The sequence below is a fragment of the Podarcis cretensis genome (genome assembly GCF_951804945.1).
Source record: "Podarcis cretensis genome assembly, chromosome: 5".
Taxonomy (NCBI): Eukaryota; Metazoa; Chordata; class Lepidosauria; order Squamata; family Lacertidae; genus Podarcis; species Podarcis cretensis.
The window spans coordinates 4,783,372-4,805,225 of record NC_137174.1 but is presented as its reverse complement, the minus strand read 5'-3'; the positions used below and the strand labels follow the sequence as shown (position 1 = coordinate 4,805,225).

At 43.1% G+C, this 21,854-nt stretch overlaps 1 protein-coding gene across 1 annotated transcript; it reads right to left on the bottom strand.

The window, feature by feature from the left end:
- Positions 1 to 288: 288 nt before the first annotated feature.
- On the bottom strand, positions 289 to 21,575 carry TTLL12 (tubulin tyrosine ligase like 12). Its single transcript, XM_079975225.1, has 14 exons — positions 21,419 to 21,575; positions 15,905 to 16,080; positions 14,806 to 15,004; positions 14,262 to 14,421; positions 13,482 to 13,615; positions 10,895 to 10,971; positions 8,018 to 8,134; positions 7,718 to 7,912; positions 5,311 to 5,422; positions 3,833 to 3,984; positions 3,648 to 3,729; positions 2,520 to 2,588; positions 1,881 to 2,019; positions 289 to 1,309 (listed from the first exon to the last, which is right to left on the bottom strand). Exons 1-14 carry the CDS (start codon positions 21,536 to 21,538, stop codon positions 1,158 to 1,160), a joined length of 1,884 nt encoding a protein of 627 aa, XP_079831351.1. The 5' UTR covers positions 21,539 to 21,575; the 3' UTR covers positions 289 to 1,157.
- Between the last annotated feature and the right edge of the window lie 279 nt (positions 21,576 to 21,854).

The window sequence follows — 21,854 nt, the reverse complement described above, 5'->3', positions numbered from 1 at the left end:
ACAACCCCAGAGTCTGTCAAGACTGGCCCGTACGGGCAGGGGTACCTTTACCTTTAAAAGGGAGGGCAGCAGTCAGGCAAAGAATGAAAACGTAAAGGTGATGCTTGCTTCTTTTTTTAAGGTGGGGGGAGGCAGGAGGGGAAGGCCAGTGGCTGAACCATTTTATTTGCTAGAATAAAGAATGGAAATATTGCAAGCAAGCAAGGTTTATGCTGCATAACAAGGAAGCTGAAGTGACTTCTCAACGTGAAGACCTGATACACCAAGACACAAAAACTACAGATGCTCTTATGTTATTTCAAAGGCAGTTTCTGGTAGTTGTGGGGACATAGTTTATTGAAATTCTGCAGGCATAGGAGCCAGCTATGGCTTTCAAATAATTTGCTTCATATTCATTTGTAAAACAAAGCCTTTTAAGATGCGGGAGCACAATGGTCTTAAGAAAAACAACGGCCTCAGTAAATCTGCAGCAAGTTATAAAAACACAAAGGACATAGGGAAAAGCTGTACGGATACTTCTTTGTAACCAACAAAATATACCAACTACTGAGAAAAAAATAATACAGTGGTGCCCCGCAAGACGAACGCCTCGCAAGACGGAAAACCTGCTAGACGAAAGGGTTTTCCGTTTTGGAGGTGCTTCGCAAAACCAATTTCCTATGGGCTTGCTTCGCAAGACAAAAATGTCTTGCGAGTTCCTGCGTTTTTTTCCCCTCCCCCCCCCCTTTTTCTAAGCCGCTTATCCGCTAAGCCGCTAAACCGCTAATAGCGCTAATCCGCTAAGCCGTCAGTGGGCTTGCTTCGCAAGACGAAAAAAACGCTAGACGAAGAGACTCGCGGAACGGATTCTTTTCGTCTTGCGAGGCACCACTGTAAATTGATACTGCACTTCTGTGAGCATCAGAATGCAATAAAAACATACACTTTGTGAAAGTGAACTAGCGATAAAGTAACTGAGACAGGCAAGAAAGTAAAAAAAAAGGGGGTTTTTTAAGGCAACCCAGACAACTGCTTACAAGCACATTATATGCATGTTCCACCTGATTGAGTAGATTTCTGCCTTGATTGCCAGTACAGGAAAGATTCTTGCATAAGCAGCTCATAGAACTGAAATTATAAGCATCTCACTGTGAAGCGCAAAATAGCCAAGACAAGCCCTAGACAATGGCAGTCACATGGCAATCCTTCGCTTCGTCCAGGAAGAGGGTGCTGAAGACATCGTTGAAGAAAGTCGGGTGATACCTGCAGGCTCTGTCGCAGTCAGGGTTAAAATTCACCTCCAGAATCTGAGGCTGCATAAACCGTTTGCCTAGAAGACAGACAGAGATCACGCAGTTTTATTGAGATACGCATGTTAAAACATGAAGAGGCTTCCCCAACATGGAACACACCTTCTCCTCTTAGCACTTGCCTAGCACCTTGGACAGCTCTCAGAGGACCCTAATGAGGAACCCTCCTGCTGGAGGAAGAGGCGGCGGCCCAAAGGCACCGAGAGATGGGAACTTCTCCAAGTGGCAGGGATGGTGGGTGGTTGCCCAGAGAGGAGGGCCAGGCAGAGAAGGAAAGCTTCCCACCTGCTGCACATCCCAATTTATTCACTTGCACTCCAGGAGACCCTTTCAGCTGGCAGTGAAGAACTTTTTCAGTATGAACCCCTTTACACACAACGTTTGAAGACTCGCTGCTCTGAAACGCAGCAGTATCTTTCCATTTATAAGTGAAAAGGCCTTTGTCCAAAAAGCGACCCCTTTAAAGGCAATCCCACCAAAGCTATAATGGCCACTAATAAAAGCAATTAAATCTCTTTTCTGGTTTCCCAAATTTCAGAAGAGCCCTAAAAATATGCAGGACAAAAAGGACAAGACAGAAGAAGAAATTACCGTTGCTGGATGTATCCCACTTAAGCATCAGGTCAATGGCATAAACGGCTCGTGAGGATGGATAATCACAGATGCCAAATGGTGCAGGCTTTGCACAAGCAGCTTGGAACAGTTCAGCAAATGCCTTGAAAATATCGTCCTGGCAACAACAAAAAGTCACATTTACAATAAATGCAGGCGTAAGAGCAAACAAACTTTAACATTATTTCCCGAGGTAATTTGACTGGAGATGGCGGGGAATGAAACCCAGACCCATTTCACACAAAGCATTAGGCTCTCGGACTAAGCCGAGACTCCTTCCTTTTGCTTAACTCAAACACTTGTCAAATAATAACAGAAGCATTTGAAAGGGAGACAGTGATTGAGCCTAAGCGACCTTACTGATGACTATTCCTGCCAAATTAGCACTAGACACAGGATGCAACCATGTGAAATCTTGAACCACTACTGAAGCCATAGGGGGGAAATAATTTCAGTACGTATAATTAGAACCACTGTGGCCCATTTTATGGAGTAATAACCTTTGTGTGAGAGACATAATCATGATAATAAAGTAATCTATGGCAGAAAAATGAAGCTCTGGTAATTTTTTACCACTGGGAGAAAAAAAATTAAATTACTGAATCACAGGTGCCTTACTTGCACAGATTTCCAAGAATACTCAGGATACTGTTTCTCAAAGAGAGGGATAAATTCATCATAGTGGATCTGCAAAAGAAGAGACCATTTGGTTAGCAAGGTATTCTTTAAAGCATGATCACGAAACTTCACCTCTGTCCTCCTGACAACACCTCTACAGGTTAGGGTCCAGTTCTTGCAATTTTACGTCCATATTTGAAGGCTGCTTTCTCTCCCACACTCCATTCTGAATACTCTTGTCGTAAGAGCCAATAAAACTTAAGTCTCCGAGGGAAACTGTCAGCCTCAGAAGGCAGAGGGTGAACTCCAGAGATGGGGAATCTGCACTCCAACAATATAGGCGCAACACCCATCACTCTTGTCAACTGGGGCTGATGGGATTTGGAAATCCCTTCCCTGGAAATATGGAGGGTCACATAAGGCTCCATTAAATAGGTGAAAAGCAAGGCTTGTGCTTGCATGAAGAAGGGCGAAGTGATTTGCCTCAGGTGCCAGATCCGCCCTGTCATTGTGCCACTACCGGCCTCGCCCTCGCCGCTGCCTCATGGGTGCAGTTGCAGTGGCCGGGGATTGCATTTATAATCCTGCGTTTGCTCCAGGCAGCCTATGGGAGTTTCCAGGTGCCCCCCCCCCAATAAAAATGCGTATGTGTTTAGTTAGTTTTGGTAAGGTTGTTGCAGAAGGTGGCTTCAGATTTATCATTGCAGTCATACCTTGGTTGTTGAACGGAATCCATTCCGGAAGTCCGTTCGACTTCCGAAAACACTCAAAAAACAAGGTGCAGCTTCCGATTGGCTGCAGGTGCTTCCTGCACGGAATCAGAAGCTGCATCAGATGTTCGGCTTCCAAAGAACATTCGCAAACTGGAACACTCACTTCCGAGGTTACAGCATTCAGGAGCCAAAACGGATGAGTACCAAGGCGTTCTGGATCCAAGGTACGACTGTAATTTGTTGTTTATTACAATTCTATCCCACCCTTAATTTCCCAAGAAGCCCAGGATGCCAAACAACCATGTAGCAAAGCCAAGCCACTGGGCTAACGGGAGTCAGGGGCTGGTGGGCCACAGTGCAACCCATCACACCATCTATGCCACTAAGCTCTCCTTTTCCTGTATAATTTACTCACCTGTTTTAACGAGACTCCAGAAGCATAGTTCATGACCGTAAAATGCTTCTCATAATCATCCAAGTCATCAAGTGAAAATGCTCTGAAAGGGAAAAATGGATGAAATACAACATTCATTCTTCATGAAATTCAGCAATGCCACAAGTCCAACCCTTCTCAATGCGTGGTAGAAGCTGCCTTCTTACCTATTTGAGAACCGTAGCCAAAACACATCATAAACATACAGTCGGAGTGGCTTAACTGATCGCAACAACACAATGTAACGGATGTCAAATTTAACTAATCCCACATCTTCAAGAAAGAACAAGACTGGGTTCTCAATGTACTTGGATACCACCTGAAGACAGAAGAATAAGAAACCCCAGGTCAGACAATTTCAACCTTGTACCTCTCCTTCTGGCCAATATTGGGCCCTCAAAGCAGCTTACAATTACAAGCCGTGTAAAAAACTGCAACACGATTAAGAATAATTGTGAGATCAACCACTAAAAGCAAAGTGAAGGTGCTGCACACACAACAGTGAGAGTATCCAATCTCCCCACCCCACAATGAACCTGCCCAATGCAGACCTGCCTCTTTTCAGGCATAGATGGCTTCTAAATAAAAAAGGAATGTGCTTTCCTTTATTCAGTTTTGTTTTCCTTTAAGCTGTTGTTCTGCTTTTTATCAAAGCAAGCAAAGCATCTGGAAACCAAGCCTTATGAGGAACAGTTGAGGGAAATGGGTATGTTTAGCCTGGAAGAGAGGAGACTGAGATGAGCTATAATAGCCATCTTCAAATATCCAAAGGGCTGTCAAATGGAAGATGGAGAAAACTTGTTTTCTCCTGCTCCGGAGGGTAGGACTCGAAGCAAAGGCTTCAAGTTACAAGAAAGGAGATTCTGACTAAAGATCAGGAAGAACTTTCTGACAGCAAGAGCTGTTCAACAGTGGAACAGTCTCCCTCGGGAGGTGGGAGACTCTCCTTCCTTGGAGGTTTTCAAGCAGAGGTTGGATGGCCATCTGCCATGGATTCTTGCGATTCCTGCCTTCCAGGAGGTGGGATTGTATGGTCCTGGGGTTCCAACTCTACAATTCTATCATTCTATGCTAGAATTTCATGTAGTTTTGACTCAAAAGTGATTTCCTCACTGCACTTAAAAAGAACTTACGATTCTATGGAACAAACTGAACATATCACCAAGTATAACCAGAAATTATGAAAACAATTTGATGTAAGATTACCTGGTCGCCTTGGGCTGCAAAAGGGTACTTAGATACTTGAGTTGAAAAAGGTGTGCATTAAAAATTTAATGCTGTAAACTGAATAACCAGTCTAGGAAGAAGGAGCAAAACACTTTTTGATGTTTATACCTAAGTGGTATCTTACTTCTCAGCAAACAGTGTGGTAGCTAAGGCATAAAGTGGCAATTATCCAATGTTTATTACCGTCAAAAATGTACAGACATATGGGCTGAAAGAAGCCACTGGAAAATCACTTCAAATGTTCTAATGCAATGGCCACTGCTAAACATTGCTAAACATTGTATGCAAGTTTAACATGAACAACGAAGATCGCATCACAGCAAAGACATCGAGAACCATTTTAAATGTAAAAGGAAAACGACAGTGAGATGCTCCAGGGAATAAGAATCTATGCTACAAAGACCCATTTTGCTCTGACCTTAGGGATGCTCTCTCTCTGCCTGATGATGTTGTTAAGACTCTTTGTGATGTGGGTGTCCAGGCTTCTGGCCAAGTTCCACGGTTTGCATATCCAGTGGTTGTCCTCTTCCCTACAGTGGACCCAAGGAAGGAAGGAAAGAGCAGGCGTTTGTCCATTGCATGTTTGAATGCAAACATTCCCAGGCAAGAATACTCTACCCTGGCTGCACAACTTGTGATTCACCAAGACAAATGCATGTTCTGCTTAGTCCTCCTCATTTCCTCTTTGATCAAGAGATGCCCAACGGAAGAGGCACAAAGCACAAATGGATGAAAGATGCCCAGCAGAAATGGGTTCATCAAGCTATGCAACAGGCATAGTAGGTGAGCTGTGTGGACCACAAGTTAGGCAGCCCTCTTTACACCCAATGATTATATTATATTGGTTTAAACTGAGACTATCATCTGATTTAGTTCTCCCTGTGTTAGGTGAATTTGAGCACAGAAAAAAATAAAATAACAGTGCTGTTCAACTTCTTACTGTTGGTCCACAGACAGCTTTCCCGGTCATGTGGTCAGCATGACTAAACCACTTCTGGTGCACGGAGGACCATGACGAGTGCCAGAGCACACAGAAACGCTGTTTACCTTCCCACCACAGCACTACCTACTCACACTGGTTTGCTTTTGAACTGCTAGGTCGGCAGAAGCTGAGACAGAGCAACGGGAGCTCACCCTGTTGCGTGGATTCAAACTGCCAACCTTCTGATCAGCAAGCCAAGAGGCTCAGTGATTTAGACCACAGCGCCACCTACTCCTCTTGCTTTTTGCTATACATCATACAGAGAATGTGAGGCCATTAAAGTAAGTAACTATAAAAACAAAACTGATCAAATCAATTAGAAGTTTTCAGCCACCACCCTTTCAACAAACAAGCTGAATTGAGATACATCTACACATTGCCAAAATTTATGTGTTTCTCAGGTTAGGGTTTTCTGTTTTGTTTTTAGAGATACCGAAGAAGTATTAATCACAATGCAAACATAAAGGCTACCACTCATGGTTAGGAAAAGGCAGCCACCTTTCCATTACAGGACACTCCTCTACTCTTAGAGCCAGCAATTAAAAGTGGTTCTCCCTAATTAAAACTGGCCCTCTCAAGTAACTAAGTACTAAAAGCTTTCGTTCAGGAGTACGAAGGGAAGGTCACTTTTCCATTTCTGGTGCCACATTACTTTGAGGGTGGATCTGCATGCCAGCAACAGATGAGGCCAGAGCAAAGCACTGGGTGGAGGGGGTTTCATTCCACCTCTTACTTCTCCCTTACCCCCAGTTACGTGATTCCCACAGGGGTGACCCAGAGCAGACAAAGAGGGTGGAATTCCACTATAAAGGTAAAGGTAAAGGGACCCCTGACCATTAGGTCCAGTCGTGACCAACTCTGGGGTTGCGGCGCTCATCTCACTTTAGTGGCCGAGGGAGCCAGCTGGTACTGGTTATGTGGCCAGCATGACTAAGCTGCTTCTGGCGAACCAGCGCAGCGCACGGAAACGCTGGTTACTACTACTAATAATAAATTTTATTTATACCCCGCCCTCCCCAGCCAGAGCTCAGGGCAGATAACACCAATAAAATCACAGTAAAAACATAATAGGAATTTATTTTTTAAAAAATACAGGTTAAAATGCAATTTAAAGTGCAACCTCATTTTAAAATAGTTGATAAATCAAGACCCTAAGGGGAGGGAAACATAAGGGTCGGACTGAGTCCAAACCAAAGACCAGGTGGAATAGCTCTGTCTTGCAGGCCCTGCGGAAAGATGTCAAGTTCCACAGGGCCCTAGTCTCTTGTGACAGAGCATTCCACCAGATCAGGGCCAGTGCTGAAAAGGCCCTTGCCCTAGTTGAAACCAATCTAACCTCCTTGAGGCTCGGGACCTCCAAAGTGTTGTTATTTGTGGACCTTAAGGCCCTCCGTGGGGCATACCAAGAGAGGCGGTCCCGTAGGTACGTGGGTCCTAGGCCGCATAGGGCTTTAAAGGTCAAAATCAGCACCTTAAACCTGACCCTATACTCCACTGGGAGCCAGTGCAGTTGGTAAAGCACTGGATAGATGTGATCCCACGGCAAGGACACCTGCCAGAGCAGTACCTATTTATCTACTTGCACTTTGTGCTTTCGAACTGCTAGGTTGGCAGGAGCTGGGACCAAACAACGGGAGCTCACCCCGTCTCAGGGATCTGAACCGCCGACCTTCTGATTGGCAAGCCCTAGGCTCTGTGGTTTAACCCACAGCGCCACCCTTGGGATTCCACTATAGTTTCCACTATTTCAGCCACTATTGCACTTTATCTTGGCACATAAAATTAGGGATACTGACTACAGATGCAAATTGTTATTTCTGTGCAAGAAGCGAGCTGGACTCACCTCCTTTCGCGCTGCTTAAAGTAACTGATGAACTGTGGTAATTCTGTATGAAGATTAAAGGTGCGGGGCAGCCATTTTGGCCCCTCTGAGCCCCCAATGCGCCTTGAGATGGATGCCAGACAATCCTTCACGGTCAAGAGGTTCTCGCAAGGAAACTGATTCAGCATCACATGAGGCCTTTCCTCACTCAGTTTCCTACAAGACAAGGAATGCATTTAAAAAGAGAGAGCTGCACAGCCGAATATACGCATATTGAACAGGTAAGAAAAATTGTTACTTGCAGGGAAATAGCTGTGTAACCTGAAATCTTTGAAGTGAGAGAAGTTGTAGAGAATGTCAGCTTCTTGCTCAGAGTCCGTAAATTCAAAACGGGGGTGAGTCAGATTCTGAAGGACCTGTTGGAGGTCTGTGTAAACTCTGGTTTAAAAAAAAAAAGGGGGGGGGGAGGAAGAAAAAATATGAAAGAAGCTCTCAGGAGGGAGGCATATGGAGACTCTAATAAATAGCGTTGTTGAAGTTCCTGAAAAGTATTGCATTGGCACTAGGGAAAGGGCCACACTTGTGAGACTTTTCAGCCCCCACAGATCCTGCAGCCCAAGCCAGGTACCCCTTCTTGTCTTTTCTAGACAATTATAGAAACGTATTTATTGACACATCTATATGCCAACCTTTATCATTATGAGAATCAAATATACAACACTATCAATTTAAAACAGCAATAAAAAATCACCAGTATCCATACATATACATACATACATACATACATACATACATACACATACACAAACACGATTTCATTACCCAACCTGGATGCAAAACCCACAGTACGGAGTAGAGACTAACCAAAATGTCACAAAAGAGTGAGCAAGCTTTTGTTTCCCCCAGAACTCTGTATTAGGCAAGATGTTAAACCAATTTTAAAAAGTCGGGGCATAATATGTGCTGGGATAATATGAAAGCAACAACACCTGCCAGTTGTACCTAGATAATACCGTTCAAAAAAATTCTTATCCAAAAGGTAGCTGCTTATTTAAATAAACCTAAAAGTCACTTTTGGAATCGCTGAGTTTGGAACCAAGAATTGAGGCCCCAGTAAGATATAAGTACCACCTTCATCGAATAGCAGAAATATGTTACTAGAAATTTAACATGAGATCACATTGCTCACAATATCACATCATCAAAACAAGGAAAGTTCACTAGATTTTCTACTTGCTCTTAGCCAAAACAGTAAACTAGTGTACCTGTCATGTTAAGCAATAGTTTGTTTTAAACATGACTTCACCATGAATGTGTTGTCCCCCAAGTGTTCCTTATAGCACAATAAGAAACCATGGCCTATTTCACTTTCCCCTTTTGGGGTTTGTTACAAACAAACAAACAAACAAACAAACAAACAAACTTAACTTTGGACAATATGACAAACCATGGGGGCGGGGGAAGCTGCCCAAGAGCCTGGGAAGCATGTTCACAAATGTACGGGGGGGGGGGGGGGGGGGGTTGGTTTTGTTGTTTTGGTTTAATTATTTACTTGTGTTTTATCTTGCATTTTATTCTGTGAAGCACCCAGGGATCCTTTGATGAAGGGTGGTATATAAATAAAATAAAATAAAATAAAATAAAATAAAATAAAATAAAATAAAATAAAATAAAATAAAATAAAATAAAATAAAATAAAATAAAATAAAATAAAATAAAATAAAATAAAATAAAATAAAATAAAATAAAATAAAATAAAATAAAATAAAATAAAATAAAATAAAATAAAATAAAATAAAATAAAATAAAATAAAATAAAATAAAATAAAATAAAATAAAATAAAATAAAATAAAATAAAATAAAATAAAATAAAATAAAATAAAATAAAATAAAATAAAATAAAATAAAATAAAATAAAATAAAATAAAATAAAATAAAATAAAATAAAATAAAATAAAATAAAATAAAATAAAATAAAATAAAATAAAATAAAATAAAATAAAATAAAATAAAATAAAATAAAATAAAATAAAATAAAATAAAATAAAATAAAATAAAATAAAATAAAATAAAATAAAATAAAATAAAATAAAATAAAATAAAATAAAATAAAATAAAATAAAATGCCATTGTTGAAAATAAATTATGACTTAATGCAATGTGCAAATAGGTCTCTAGTCTATTTAGAAGAATACAGTCATGCCTCTATAAAAATCTTTCCATTAAAACCTAAAAACCTGTACTCAGTCTTTGAAAAACACACACGCATATAGGCAAACACACTTTTTCCCTCAAAATGTACAAGAATGCCTGTGTGACGGAGAGAAGAGAGATGGATTTGCATTAACTCAATCTAGCACATACCACTTCACAGCTGTGAATAGGGAATACAGATTTCCAAACAGAGTGAAGGAAAAAGACCTTCTGGCATGCTACAACAGCGGCTTGCTAGGCCACTAGCCAAACATACTATATTTCTACTTAGAAGCAAACACCCATAGTTGTGTATTCAAAAAACCTGCTCTCTCATTGTTGCTGTTTTTTCAGTTAACTAGGAAGCAAAACATTGGCAACCCTCCTGCAGAACAAACACACGGAACTTTACAAGCTTAGTAATGTTTTCCTTTCTCCGCAGTGACTCATCTTCTCCCTTGTTTTTACTGCAAGAATTAAAATGGTTCTTTTGCTAGTACAGTATTCCTTACTGATATAGCCTCTCTTTAAAATGCATTACCTTCTTGTTATTATTCTCCCCAGGGTTGGACATGAAGATTCACATTATATATTCGATTTTATTGCATTAGCCATGTGACCATAGCATAATATACATAGAAATAACAACATGGAATAGGGGTGGGGAGATAAAAGTGGATGTCGTCCTGGGCAAATACTTTGAAAAAATGGGGATAACAAAAGTAACGGGGGATTTAAAACATCGAGTGACTGAGAATACAAAAACAGATTCACATTAACAACCTATAATCTCTACAATTTTACACAAACTCATCCACTACAATTATTTGAAAGCAACATTATTCCTCTCTTTTCTGCATCACATTGAATTTCTCCTATATAGGCAGCAGAATCCAGGGCTAAATGTCACAGTATACAATCAATGGAGCTAATTCTCCACTGCTGGAAAACCACCCACAGAAGTCATACGTTTATTGCAAAACACACCATTTGGAAATACGTACTTAAAGATTTTATTCTTGTCATAAACAGGAAGCTTTATTGGAATAGGAAGTGTCTCCTTGTTCTCACTTAAGATGGCCTGAAACAGAAAACACCACCCGTGTTATGAAGATATATGTTTTGACTCAGAAGGTAAGTCCTACTGAAATGCAGCAAAGCGCAGAAGTCAGAAAACTCAATTAAAGATCAATTTTGACATAACACCTCAGTTAAATTCCTTGTTCATCTAGTTCTGCTCTCATTCAATTCACCCTCTCCCAACTCTATCAAGCTGTACAAAAACCTGTCAGACAGATTTTGCTTGGATTATTTAGCAGTTTAGTGCTGGAGGAGACTCTTGAGAGTCCCTTGAATGTAAGAAGATCAAACCTATCCATTCTTAAGGAAAGCAGCCCTGAGTGCTCACTGGAAGGACAGATCCTGAAGCTGAGGCTCCAATACTTTGGCCACCTCATGAGAAGAGAAGACTCCCTGGAAAAGACCCTGATGTCGGGAAAGATTGAGGGCACAAGGAGAAGAGGGCGACAGAGGACGAGATGGTTGGATAGTGTTTTCGAGGTTACCAGCATGAGTTTGACCAAACTGCGGGGGGCAGTGGAGGACAGGAGTGCCTGGCGTGCTCTGGTCCATGGGATCACGAAGAGTCAGACATGACTAAACAACAATAATAAGTGCAGTAATTTGCACTTCATGAAGCCCTTCAAGAAAGTTATTTTCATCACTATTTAAAAAAAAATGTTTTGGAACTCTGAGGAGTTTCTTATTTGACACATATAGCTAGCTAAATCACAGAAAGATGAAATAGGCCAGAAATGGAGAATGAATTTCTTTGAACAACCTGCTGTCAACATTCACACCAGAAGCAAGTTCCTTGTTGTTACTGCTTTAATTTTTGTACTGAAATACTTACCTGGGAATCACTTTTGTAACCTGAGTTTTATTGTCCCCCCCCCCCCCCATTCTTCCTAGTACTGTATTTTTTTATAATAAGTCTAGGTACCCTCTATGGCAGGAATACTGGGTTGGTGAACCTGCAGCCCTCCAGATGTTGCTGAACATCTGTCATCCCCGACTCTTAATTGTGCTTGCGGCTGATGGAAGTTGGAGCTCAACCACTTGGGGGGGGGTACAGTTGCCTCACTCCAGTCCTAGGGAGAAAGGACATCAGCATTTTGTGATTTAAATGCTGAGTATTAAATAACAATTAATCAATAACAACTTCAGAACCCTTCTGGGATTGGTCCAAGTAGGGAAACCACACATTTAAATGCTTTCTCATGTAAATGTCTCCCTGCACATGGATAACTAGCAGAATAAAGAATGAATACTAAACCAGACATTCTCTCAGACCTGCACTAGTTTTCACCGAGGACGTTGTGTGTGGAGTCAACACACAAATGCAATCCTACACCAGCCGTCTGAAGTATACCATCCCAGCAGTTATTTTCCCCAAGTGTTTTTCTGAACCTATAAAGCTGTTACACCTCATGCAGCTATAATGCTAGCGGTCTCCGAACAATGGTTGGGAGAGTGAGAGTTCTGCAAACCCTCTCCCTTCTGTAGTTTGCACGGAGTATGGCGCAACAATGTACACAACTGGATTAGCACCAGTGGAGATGCAATTTATTTATTATTCCTTTATTAAATTTACCACCCACCTTCTTTCTTTTAAAAGAGACAAGAAGGCAAACACCTCTGTAATTAAAAACACACACACACTAAAAATAAAATAAAAACACATTTGAAGTATTAAAAGGGATCTAAAAACAACACAGGGCAATAAAATATCAAAAACAAATTTAACAACAGATGCAAACAAACCGCATGTCTGCATAATGCTACGTCATATAAGTCCGTGAAGAAGGGGACGTGTGAGCCCCCCACCTCTTAACTTGTCAGTTTGCATTTCTTAGTACAGAAAGTATTGATCTGATGTGTAGAGACCTTTCCTGTTCTGATTACTTCAAGAGGGTTATATAGAAGGTTTCTTCTCTTTGTGAAAGAAAGTTTTCTTTCTATGTGGAAGAAACAGGAAGGAGGTTTCTGTTTGGGTTATTTCTGCTGGGAAGCTGAGTACAGCTGGTTTAAGCTGGTGTTGTTATCCTTTCTGTCAAGGTCGTGCTACCAATAATAGTCTGGCCAGGAGGAGCCTGGGTCTGTCTCTCTTTATCTCTCTTTGTTCTTGTGTTCTGTTTTTTTGTATGCTAGTGTTAAGGTTTAGTCTTGTTATAAGTTTGTAAGTTTTATTGTAAGTGCTGCAACTGGATTTCTTACATTCTGGATTTGTGACCATTATGCTCATTTGGCTTCAGTAGCAAGTAAAAGCTCTGATGGATGAAGTACAATTGCCTCTGGTCTATTTTTCTGAATCTCTGCTACGTGTTTAAGTTTTTTCCTGCTCCCCCCTTCATGGCCGATATAACTATGGTCAGGAGATTGGCCTTAGTCCCCAGTATTTTAATTTTACTTCTGGTGAGTAGTAATGGAGCCTATGTGTATAACAGATAAGTGCAGAAATAGTTGATACCGATAGCAAGTTACAGTAGTTATCTGTAACAAACCAATCCGGTTAAAGATAAAAAATTGTACCTGGTAGTGATCATCTGATGGCTCTGCAGTAAAAGAGTTGATCTCCAAAACATCATTGGGTAGCCATGGCAACAGCCGACACCTCCTGATTAAGCGATCAGTTTCCCCATAGGCAAAGTCACGGGTCACTTCCTCTGTAAGAAAATGAAAAGTTGTAGGTATTTTTTGTACACTTGTTATCAACTCAGTCTCGTCAATATGAATATGCAATAGCTATGCATAAACAGAGATTAATAAAAATTGCAGAAAATTTCCATACATTTAAAACAAACAAAAAATCACAACACAACCTCGACTACTAATTCACCCGTCCTCTGAAACAGTCACTGGGCCAATGTAGGCTTGATTTGGCTTGCAAGACTGCTTTCCCCAAGTCATGGGCACCTGCTGAAATCATCAACTGATCAATACTGATAGGAAACTCTGCTGGTATCAACTACACTAGGGAGTTCCCAATCAGCAGCTCCCCAAGAACAGCAGATCCCTTCCAAAGGGGAGCCTACGAGTCCCATTTTTGGCAGGGATCTTCTTCCGTAACCCAGCTTGAAGTTCCTTTGAAGTTGGGTCACCTGAAGTCACGGTAATGTTACTGTGCAGTTGGGTAGCTGCACCAATAAGTGGTCCATGGGGAAGCTCAGGATTCGGCACAGTCGCCGGATCCTTTTCATCCCCCTCTGCTCTTAAAAAACAACAACGCAGAAGCGTCTTGCACAGAAGTCTTATAGGCAAAGAGAACACTGACTTACCCAGATAGCACACCCAGTGCACAGATACACTTACCTCCGGTCTCAAGGTCCCTTAAGGGCCAGAGAACCGTATAAGCAATTTGTTGCCGCATGTAAAATAAGGGGGCTGTTGCAAAAGTGGGCTCATCTGAATGCTGGATTCGGGATCCAAATTCATCCATAATGTACCATACAGGGACCTTCTCCTCTGCAGTCTGCACAAGAAGAACAAACTCAGTTATGTGTTATAAAAATGACTGTAACATCTGACTTTGGGGGTGTTTCTGCAGGACTGCTGCTCGACTCCTTGGCAGTTACGCTATGGAGTCTCACAGGCTCTGGTATTGCCCCATGTTATTCATATCTACATAAAAGGCTGAGTGAGGTTGTTCAGAGGTTTGGAGTGCGGTGTCTTTTAATAAGCAGATGATACCCAACTAGTTCTCCATTTCAACAAATTAAGCAGAAGCAGAAAGTGCTAAATCTGTGCCTGTGATGTCAAGTATCATTCATTTGCACCCGGAAAATGCTTGTTCACAATCTCTTAATTTTATAGCTAGACCCCAGTGTGAGTTTCAGCTTTCCTACTATGGCCATACCCCATGTGACAGCTGATAGGTCTGGTTGTATTTCCACATTTCCTCCAAGACCTGAGTGACAGCTCTCTCATCTGGCACTTCTCCATGGAAGTCTATTCCCATCAGGTTGGCCATTCTGTGAAGCAGACCAGGGACCTGCAGAAGCTGCTGGCGGGCATGTTCAACGCGGTATGTCCAGGCATGGTCAATGAGAAAAATGCTTTGAAGGCAAGACAGGCCAGGTTAAGAGCAAAACACAGAACACAGGTACAAATGATGAGGCAGGCAGTTCATGATGATGACTATAGACAAGACATTCTAAAACTCTGCCCTAATAACAGTCCAAATTAAAACTGCTGACGCCATGGTCACCTCTTACGGCAACTACTGCCACCTCCCCCCCTCTCCCATTCCACCTTGCCATCTTTGATGCCATCAGCACTCTCCTGCCAAAACTATTCATCTCTCTTGCTGCTTTGGCCATGCAACCTTCATCCATAACTCTCCTGTCTACTGCCGGATCATGACAGGCGTCTTATATTTACCTTCAAAACCCTGCATGGCCTTGCCATCCCTCTTGTATCCCAATATAGCCTTATCAAAAATAACAAAAAATAACCTCTCTCCTTTCTCCCTTCCTGCTACATATGCTTGGAACTGCCTTCCAGAATACCTCAAGGCACCTCTTTTTCTTCCATCAAATATCTCCTCAAAACCCACCTTCTCCGTGGATCCTTCAGAACCATCCTAGAATCCCCCATATTGTAACTAACTCCAAGCACACTTAACAAAAATAACTGCACGACCTACCTGTTGCCTCTTCTTGCTCTGTTGTCTTGCTTGTGTTGCTCCAAGAATTGCATAGACCAGACATAGGCAAACTCGGCCCTCCAGATGTTTTTGGCCTACAACTCCCATGATCCCTAGCTAGCAGGACCAGTGGTCAGGGATGATGGGAGTTGTAGTCCCAAAACATCTGGAGGGTCGAGTCTGCCTATGCCGGGCATATATTGTAAGCCCTTCAGGGCAGGGACCTATCTTCTCATACTTTGTAAAGCTCGTGAGCATAAGGGCACCCTGCAAACACAACATTCAGGTTGGCTTCAGAATAATGACTCACCTGTTAGAATTTGCCGCCTGAAGTCCCATTTCGTTTGTCACTATCACTTTGTAGCAGAGTTCATTTCCAGGATTTGAATTCTTTTTCAGTTCTCCCTCAAGTTCTTCATCGCCGTCATCTTCCTCTTCCACCTCCTCCACTTGCATTATCCCAAAATACTCCCCAGCATCAAACACCTGAAATTGTAAACAAGGATTAAGGGGCAAAGCCTTAAACTAGACCCAGTGGACTGAGCATGGTATTTTAAAAAAAGCGTTTAAAATTAAGCATCAAGTAGTTCACCACTATATTATTCCAGTGAACTACATAGTACAGTGATTTTAAGTCTATAAGTGGAGAGACACCTGTATTTGGGAATGTATTTCACTACCCCATTGTAAGGATGGTCAGTATCCTTATCCGTACATTGCAGGTGGTGCTGAGAAAATAATGGCTCCAGAGTTCAGGGTTCAGAGATTTACTCATTCTTGTTCTTTGGGGCTAAATACTTGTTCCTTTCAAGCATATTTAACTTAGCCCTCTTTTTTTTTTAAAGAGCTGCTTTGGGTGGTGAGGATTTAGAGTAGAGAATCAGGGGAAGCAAGAGGGACTTAAACCTGCTCTTACTTGTCCTTTCTCTGCTCCAAATCATCCCAAGTCTCCTCCCTTCACAACATTCAAAAAGTTCTGTTGAAGCCTTGGTAAAGGTGGAGAAGCAACTGCCAGGTAAGTGGCAAGAACCCTTTCCCTCCCACTTCCTTCGTCCAAAAGTGGCTTTTGGTGCTTAGAGAACGGTTTCAGCCATTTACATGCAACTTGCATGCTCCTTATTTAATATACCACACCAACACTGAATACACAAGTGCTTGTCTTAGATATTAGTGAGGCAGCACAGGGATCATGGTTAGCACCTAGAAATTGTCACAAATCTCTGAAAACACTGTTTTTTAAAATAATACTAATTTTGTTCACACCTTAACAGCAGGAAGTTTCAGCTGTGTTATTCAATATTTATTATCTCTGCCATTTAGTTCACTCTCCATTGAGAAGCTATCTCATCCACAATGGCAGGACAATACAGTGGTACCTTGGGATTTGAACGGGATCCGTTCCAAAGCCCCGTTCGCATCCCAAAGTGAACATAACCCATGTCCACGCATCTGCGCGTGTCATGCTTCTGCGCATGACGCCATTTTGATGGTCTGCGCATGCGTGCGCGGTGAAACCCGGAAGTAACGCAAGCCGTTACTTCCGGGTCGCTGCGGAGTGCAACCCGAATTTGCCTAACCTGAAGCGTATTCATCCCGAGGTATGACTGTATCAGTTTTAACTCCAATAGGAGATGAAAAACATACATGCAGGAGACATGAAAACACATTCATTTGTGCCAGCTTTCCCTCAGCCTTGAATTCACTTACAGCTCTCAGGTTGCAAATCAAGTGTCAACCTGCAGACTGACTTAGTAATCCACTATAAAAGAGGAAGCCAAACAATAAAACCAAAGTGCTGGCATGTAATAGAAAACTAAGAAAATAACCTGATTACTCAGAAGGGCTGCAGCGATCTGTGGATTGGTCAATTAACAGGGCAGCATTAAAAAAAAAAAGTTAAAACCTGTTTTATTACAAAAAACTATGGCCAGCAGTCACATTAGAATGGCCTTTCTCAGGGATTCACCGATTATAGCTGGCCTTAGCAGAAAACCTGGTCACTTGGTTCCTGGCGCTAGCTCAAGAAGTGGGATTGTGTCCCTGACATTGCACCGTGCTTCCAATATGGCAAAGTACAGTGGTGCCTCGCAAGACGAAAAGAATCCGTTCCGCGATTCTCTTCGTCTAGCGGTTTTTCGTCTTGCGAAGCAAGCCCATTGACGGCTTAGCGGATTAGCACTATTAGCGGATTAGCGGCTTTTAGCGGCTTATCAGCTTAGCGGATAAGCGGCTTAGCAGCTTAGGAAAAGGGGGGGGGGAGAGAAAAAAACCCCGCAGGAACTCGCAAGACATTTTCGTCTTGCGAAGCAAGCCCATAGGGAAATTCGTTTTGCGAAGCACCTCCAAAACAGAAAACCCTTTCGTCTAGCGGGTTTTCCGTCTTGCGAGGCATTCGTCTTGTGGGGCACCACTGTACTCTTCTTGCTTTTCAGAACTACCATTTTAATCATATGAAACTAACCCTTATGCAAAAAGTCCTACTGTTCAGATATATACACTTAATGGGAAGGACAAAAATGATTCTCAGCAGTTTAAAGGGGATGCGCTATTCTCAAACCACCTGCCACCCCAGAAGCAACTTACTATCGTTGAATTGTTTAGAAAGAGTTGGCATTGGATTGCAAAAGCATTTTTTTAAAAAATCGCAATGGCAAAAACATGCCAAAGACCAGAAAATAAGGATACATGTGCAGTGACATCCACATTTCTTGTTTTGCATCTTTATTTGAAAAGTTTTCCTTGGCTGACTGCAAGTGTGTGCCCCCTCCTGAATTTTTAAAAGGAAGTTAAATCTACCACAGAGCAGTGATTTTCAAACCGTATCCCGTGTTCCCTAGAAGCTATTGGGTATATTTCAGTGAAAAGATCAGGAAACCCTTGCCTGCCCCTATCTGAAAATCATATTGTCCTTTATTTCCAATTCCCAGATACAGTGTAAAGCTGCAGAGAGTATCAGCAATGTATGGAGCAATGTCTAACTGGCATGCCCAGTGTCCCATGTAAACTGAGTGCTCAGCTCAAACATTCCCTCCAAAAATCATCTGCAATACTGAGCAGTTCCTTAAACTCGTCAAGGTAGACATGTTGAAAACAAAACACAATTGTCTTGAGTCTTGCATTCTGGAGGAAGTTTTCCTTTCACTGTGGTCGGTATTTGGAGAGGCAGAAGGTAAGTTCTGTTGGACACGGAGCAATTTAAAAATGCAAGCTAGGCTACTACAGAACCATGAAAGAGTCAAATTGCTCTTCTGAAGTCATCACAGTAAGATGGAAAGGTCCACAGGTTATAAACGAAGTGAAAAACATTAACTCATGGAGCAGGAAAAAAATCACTGCTCAGAATTGCTTTCACAAGTACAGACAAAAAGGTATTTATATAAGCTATGCATGGCAATGACACACACTGGGATAAAGCAGGAAAAAACTGAATGGGGAATAAGGGAAAGCAAGAAAAGCAAGTTAAGAACCTAAGCCTACAACAAACATGTTTTTTATTCTTGTTTCACTGGGGGGCGGGGCGGTACAGGAACTGGGTGGGACAGGTTATCCAAAGTAACTCACATTTCATGTATTATTATTCATTCATGTGTGAATTGCCTTCCACATATATATCCCAAGGTGATTAACAAACATGCCCTTAAAAACAACTAAAATGCAGTGCTTGTTAAAACAGGACAAGAACAACCAGGTATAGGTTAAAAACAAAAGCAGAATCCATGGGTTGTACCCAGAACAGAATTTCCTATGCCCTCTCAGATCTGTTATGAGGCTTCAACCACCCCAAGCATTTGGGGGGGGGGGGGGCAGTCCTGTCACACTGGCAGAAGTCCTTGCAAACTGGGACAACTAGTAGATATAACTTCATACTTTCTTCTTCTGCTGCTGCTGCTGTATTGGCCACCCCTATACAAACTTCATGATCTCTTTATATAAAATGGATCTTAAAAGAACTCAGACTTTAAAAGGCTTTAGCCATGTAGCTCTAGGGCGGCAAGCCAAGGTAGATAAGGCTGCCATCGCGTACCCACTTACCACACTCAGGCAAGTGGGTACGCGATGGCAGCCTTATCTACCTTAACCATGGTTGATGGCAGGGATTGTCAACTTAACAGCCATGGTCACCTACACACTCACAATGGCCTCTCCTGGTGCCCTGCCTGCTGAAATTTGGCAAGAAAGATGCATCCATTCTACTGTAGCCAATAGCACAGGTGTGTGCTTTGTGGAGGGGGCTGTGACAGTGTCTCCAGCTTGCAAATGTGCCCACAGGTCCCCAAAGGCTGGCAATCCCTGGCTGATTGCACATCTTAACTGAGACAATGCCAAAATGCTGGATGTTTAGTATTACACTTACCACTTGATTTCAAAACACGGTAGTGTTTGAAAGAATTGTTAACTGTGAAAGTAGAGAGTCGAACAAGTTTTCTGCAGATGGGATTTAAAATTCTTTGTCACGTCTAGTTTCTTTCTCATTCTCCCTCCGATTTCACATGTTTTGCACAAGCACAATTGCTTTGTACTTCCAAACAGAGCTGCTGAACACCACTATATTTTTATCATAATTACCTAAAGCCTTTACAATGCGGTTAAAAAACATGGACATCACTTGTCCATAAACACAGGTATCAAGTTTCTATTCCACTGCCAACATGATTCCTAACTGGAATTAATGCCTCCTCTATGCTCCTCTCATCAGTTCCATCAAAGAGACACACATCTAAACGCAGTATTTAGAACCAGGGAACAAAATTAAGCCACCTCCAAAAAGAAAAACACAAGCCACTTTCAAAACAGTCCCCTCCCCCGCCCAAGTTAATTACCAATAACGCTCAAAAAACTTGGTAGGGAATCTCACCCCTTCATTAAACTCACTTTCAACTCTCAGTCTTCTTTTGAAAGCCAGAAAGGGAAAGATCAAACAAGCCTTCGATTCTAAAACCAATCACCAAGGAAGCAACACAACAACGCTCACCTAAGACCCTATTGAATTCAATGGGTCTTACAACTAGGGGGGCATGGTTAGCATTTCAGCCCAAAGCATCCTCCCTTAGAAGTAACCAATTTTAAATCAATTATGCTTACTCCCAAAATTTGGTTTAGTAATTCACCATGATCCTTTAGGCTGAAGCAGTCGCAAGTGATACAGGTCCTCCTCAAATTACTCCCAGCTAAGCAACTCCCCTATCCAGAAAGGTTGCAGGATTCAGCGCCAGATTTAGGGTGGTGCAGTTGGTTTCCCTCTGTATTTATGCAGGAACAGTACCTACTGAGAAAACCCATAAAAGGAAACTGTACCAAAAGGAATTATTGTGAAAATAAAATTTAAAAATGGGGGGCGGGGGGGAGTGGCCAGATTTTGTCCTTGCTCAGGGTGCCATGCGTATTACCAAAATCTGGCTGTGCACCGTTTGGGACTTTTTAGTTCCAGAAAAAGTGAGGAAGAGGCTCCATGATAGAAGTTGACAAAAGCATGCACGGCATGGGAAGAGAGGATGGAAACATTGCATGTCTCGGGGACATGCAATGGAGCAGCGTTTCCCATGGGGCGGCGTGGAAGGGCTGCCCGGGGCGCGGGCCCGGCCTGCCCGCCCCTTGGATGCCGGAAAGCGTAGGAGGGAGGGAGGGAGAGAGAGAGGGGCCTTGAGGGCTCAGCTCCTGCGCGCTGTTTTGCCGCAAGAGGCGAGAACAGGGTGCCGTGGGCCGGATCCAGCAGCCGGGCTGCTCCTCTTGCGGCCTCCGCCCCAGGAGGACACCCCAGGCTGCGCCAAAGCCTGCCCGCCCGCCCGCCTGCTTCCTTCGCTTCCCCGTCCGCGGCGGCGCCCACCTCGCTCTCCAGTTTGCGCCACAGGCTCGGCCAGTAGCGGGGCGGCACCGCCGAGGCGCGCAGCGCCGGCCCGTGCAGGGACGCGAAGGTCTTGTAGTCGTCGGCGCAGTCGCCCTCCATGCTGCGGCCGCGTCTCCCTCTCCGTCTCCTCCTCCTCCTCCGGGCGCAGCCCTTCCTTCCGCCAGGCCGGCTGGGCGGGCGGGCGCGCGGCTCTTAAAGGGCCCCGGCGGCGGCGGCGGCGGCGCAGGCGGCTTCCTTGGGCTGCGCGCCAGCAACGGGGCGCGCTTCTTCCGCGGGCGGGCGGGCGGGTGGTTCGGCTTCGGCTTCGGCCCCGTCCCCCCCCCCCCCCGCGAGCCCGAAAGGGAAGAGACCCGCCTCCCGCCGCCTGACTCCCCTGCAGCCCAGTCCGGGCAGTCGCTCTCCAGACCCGACGGAG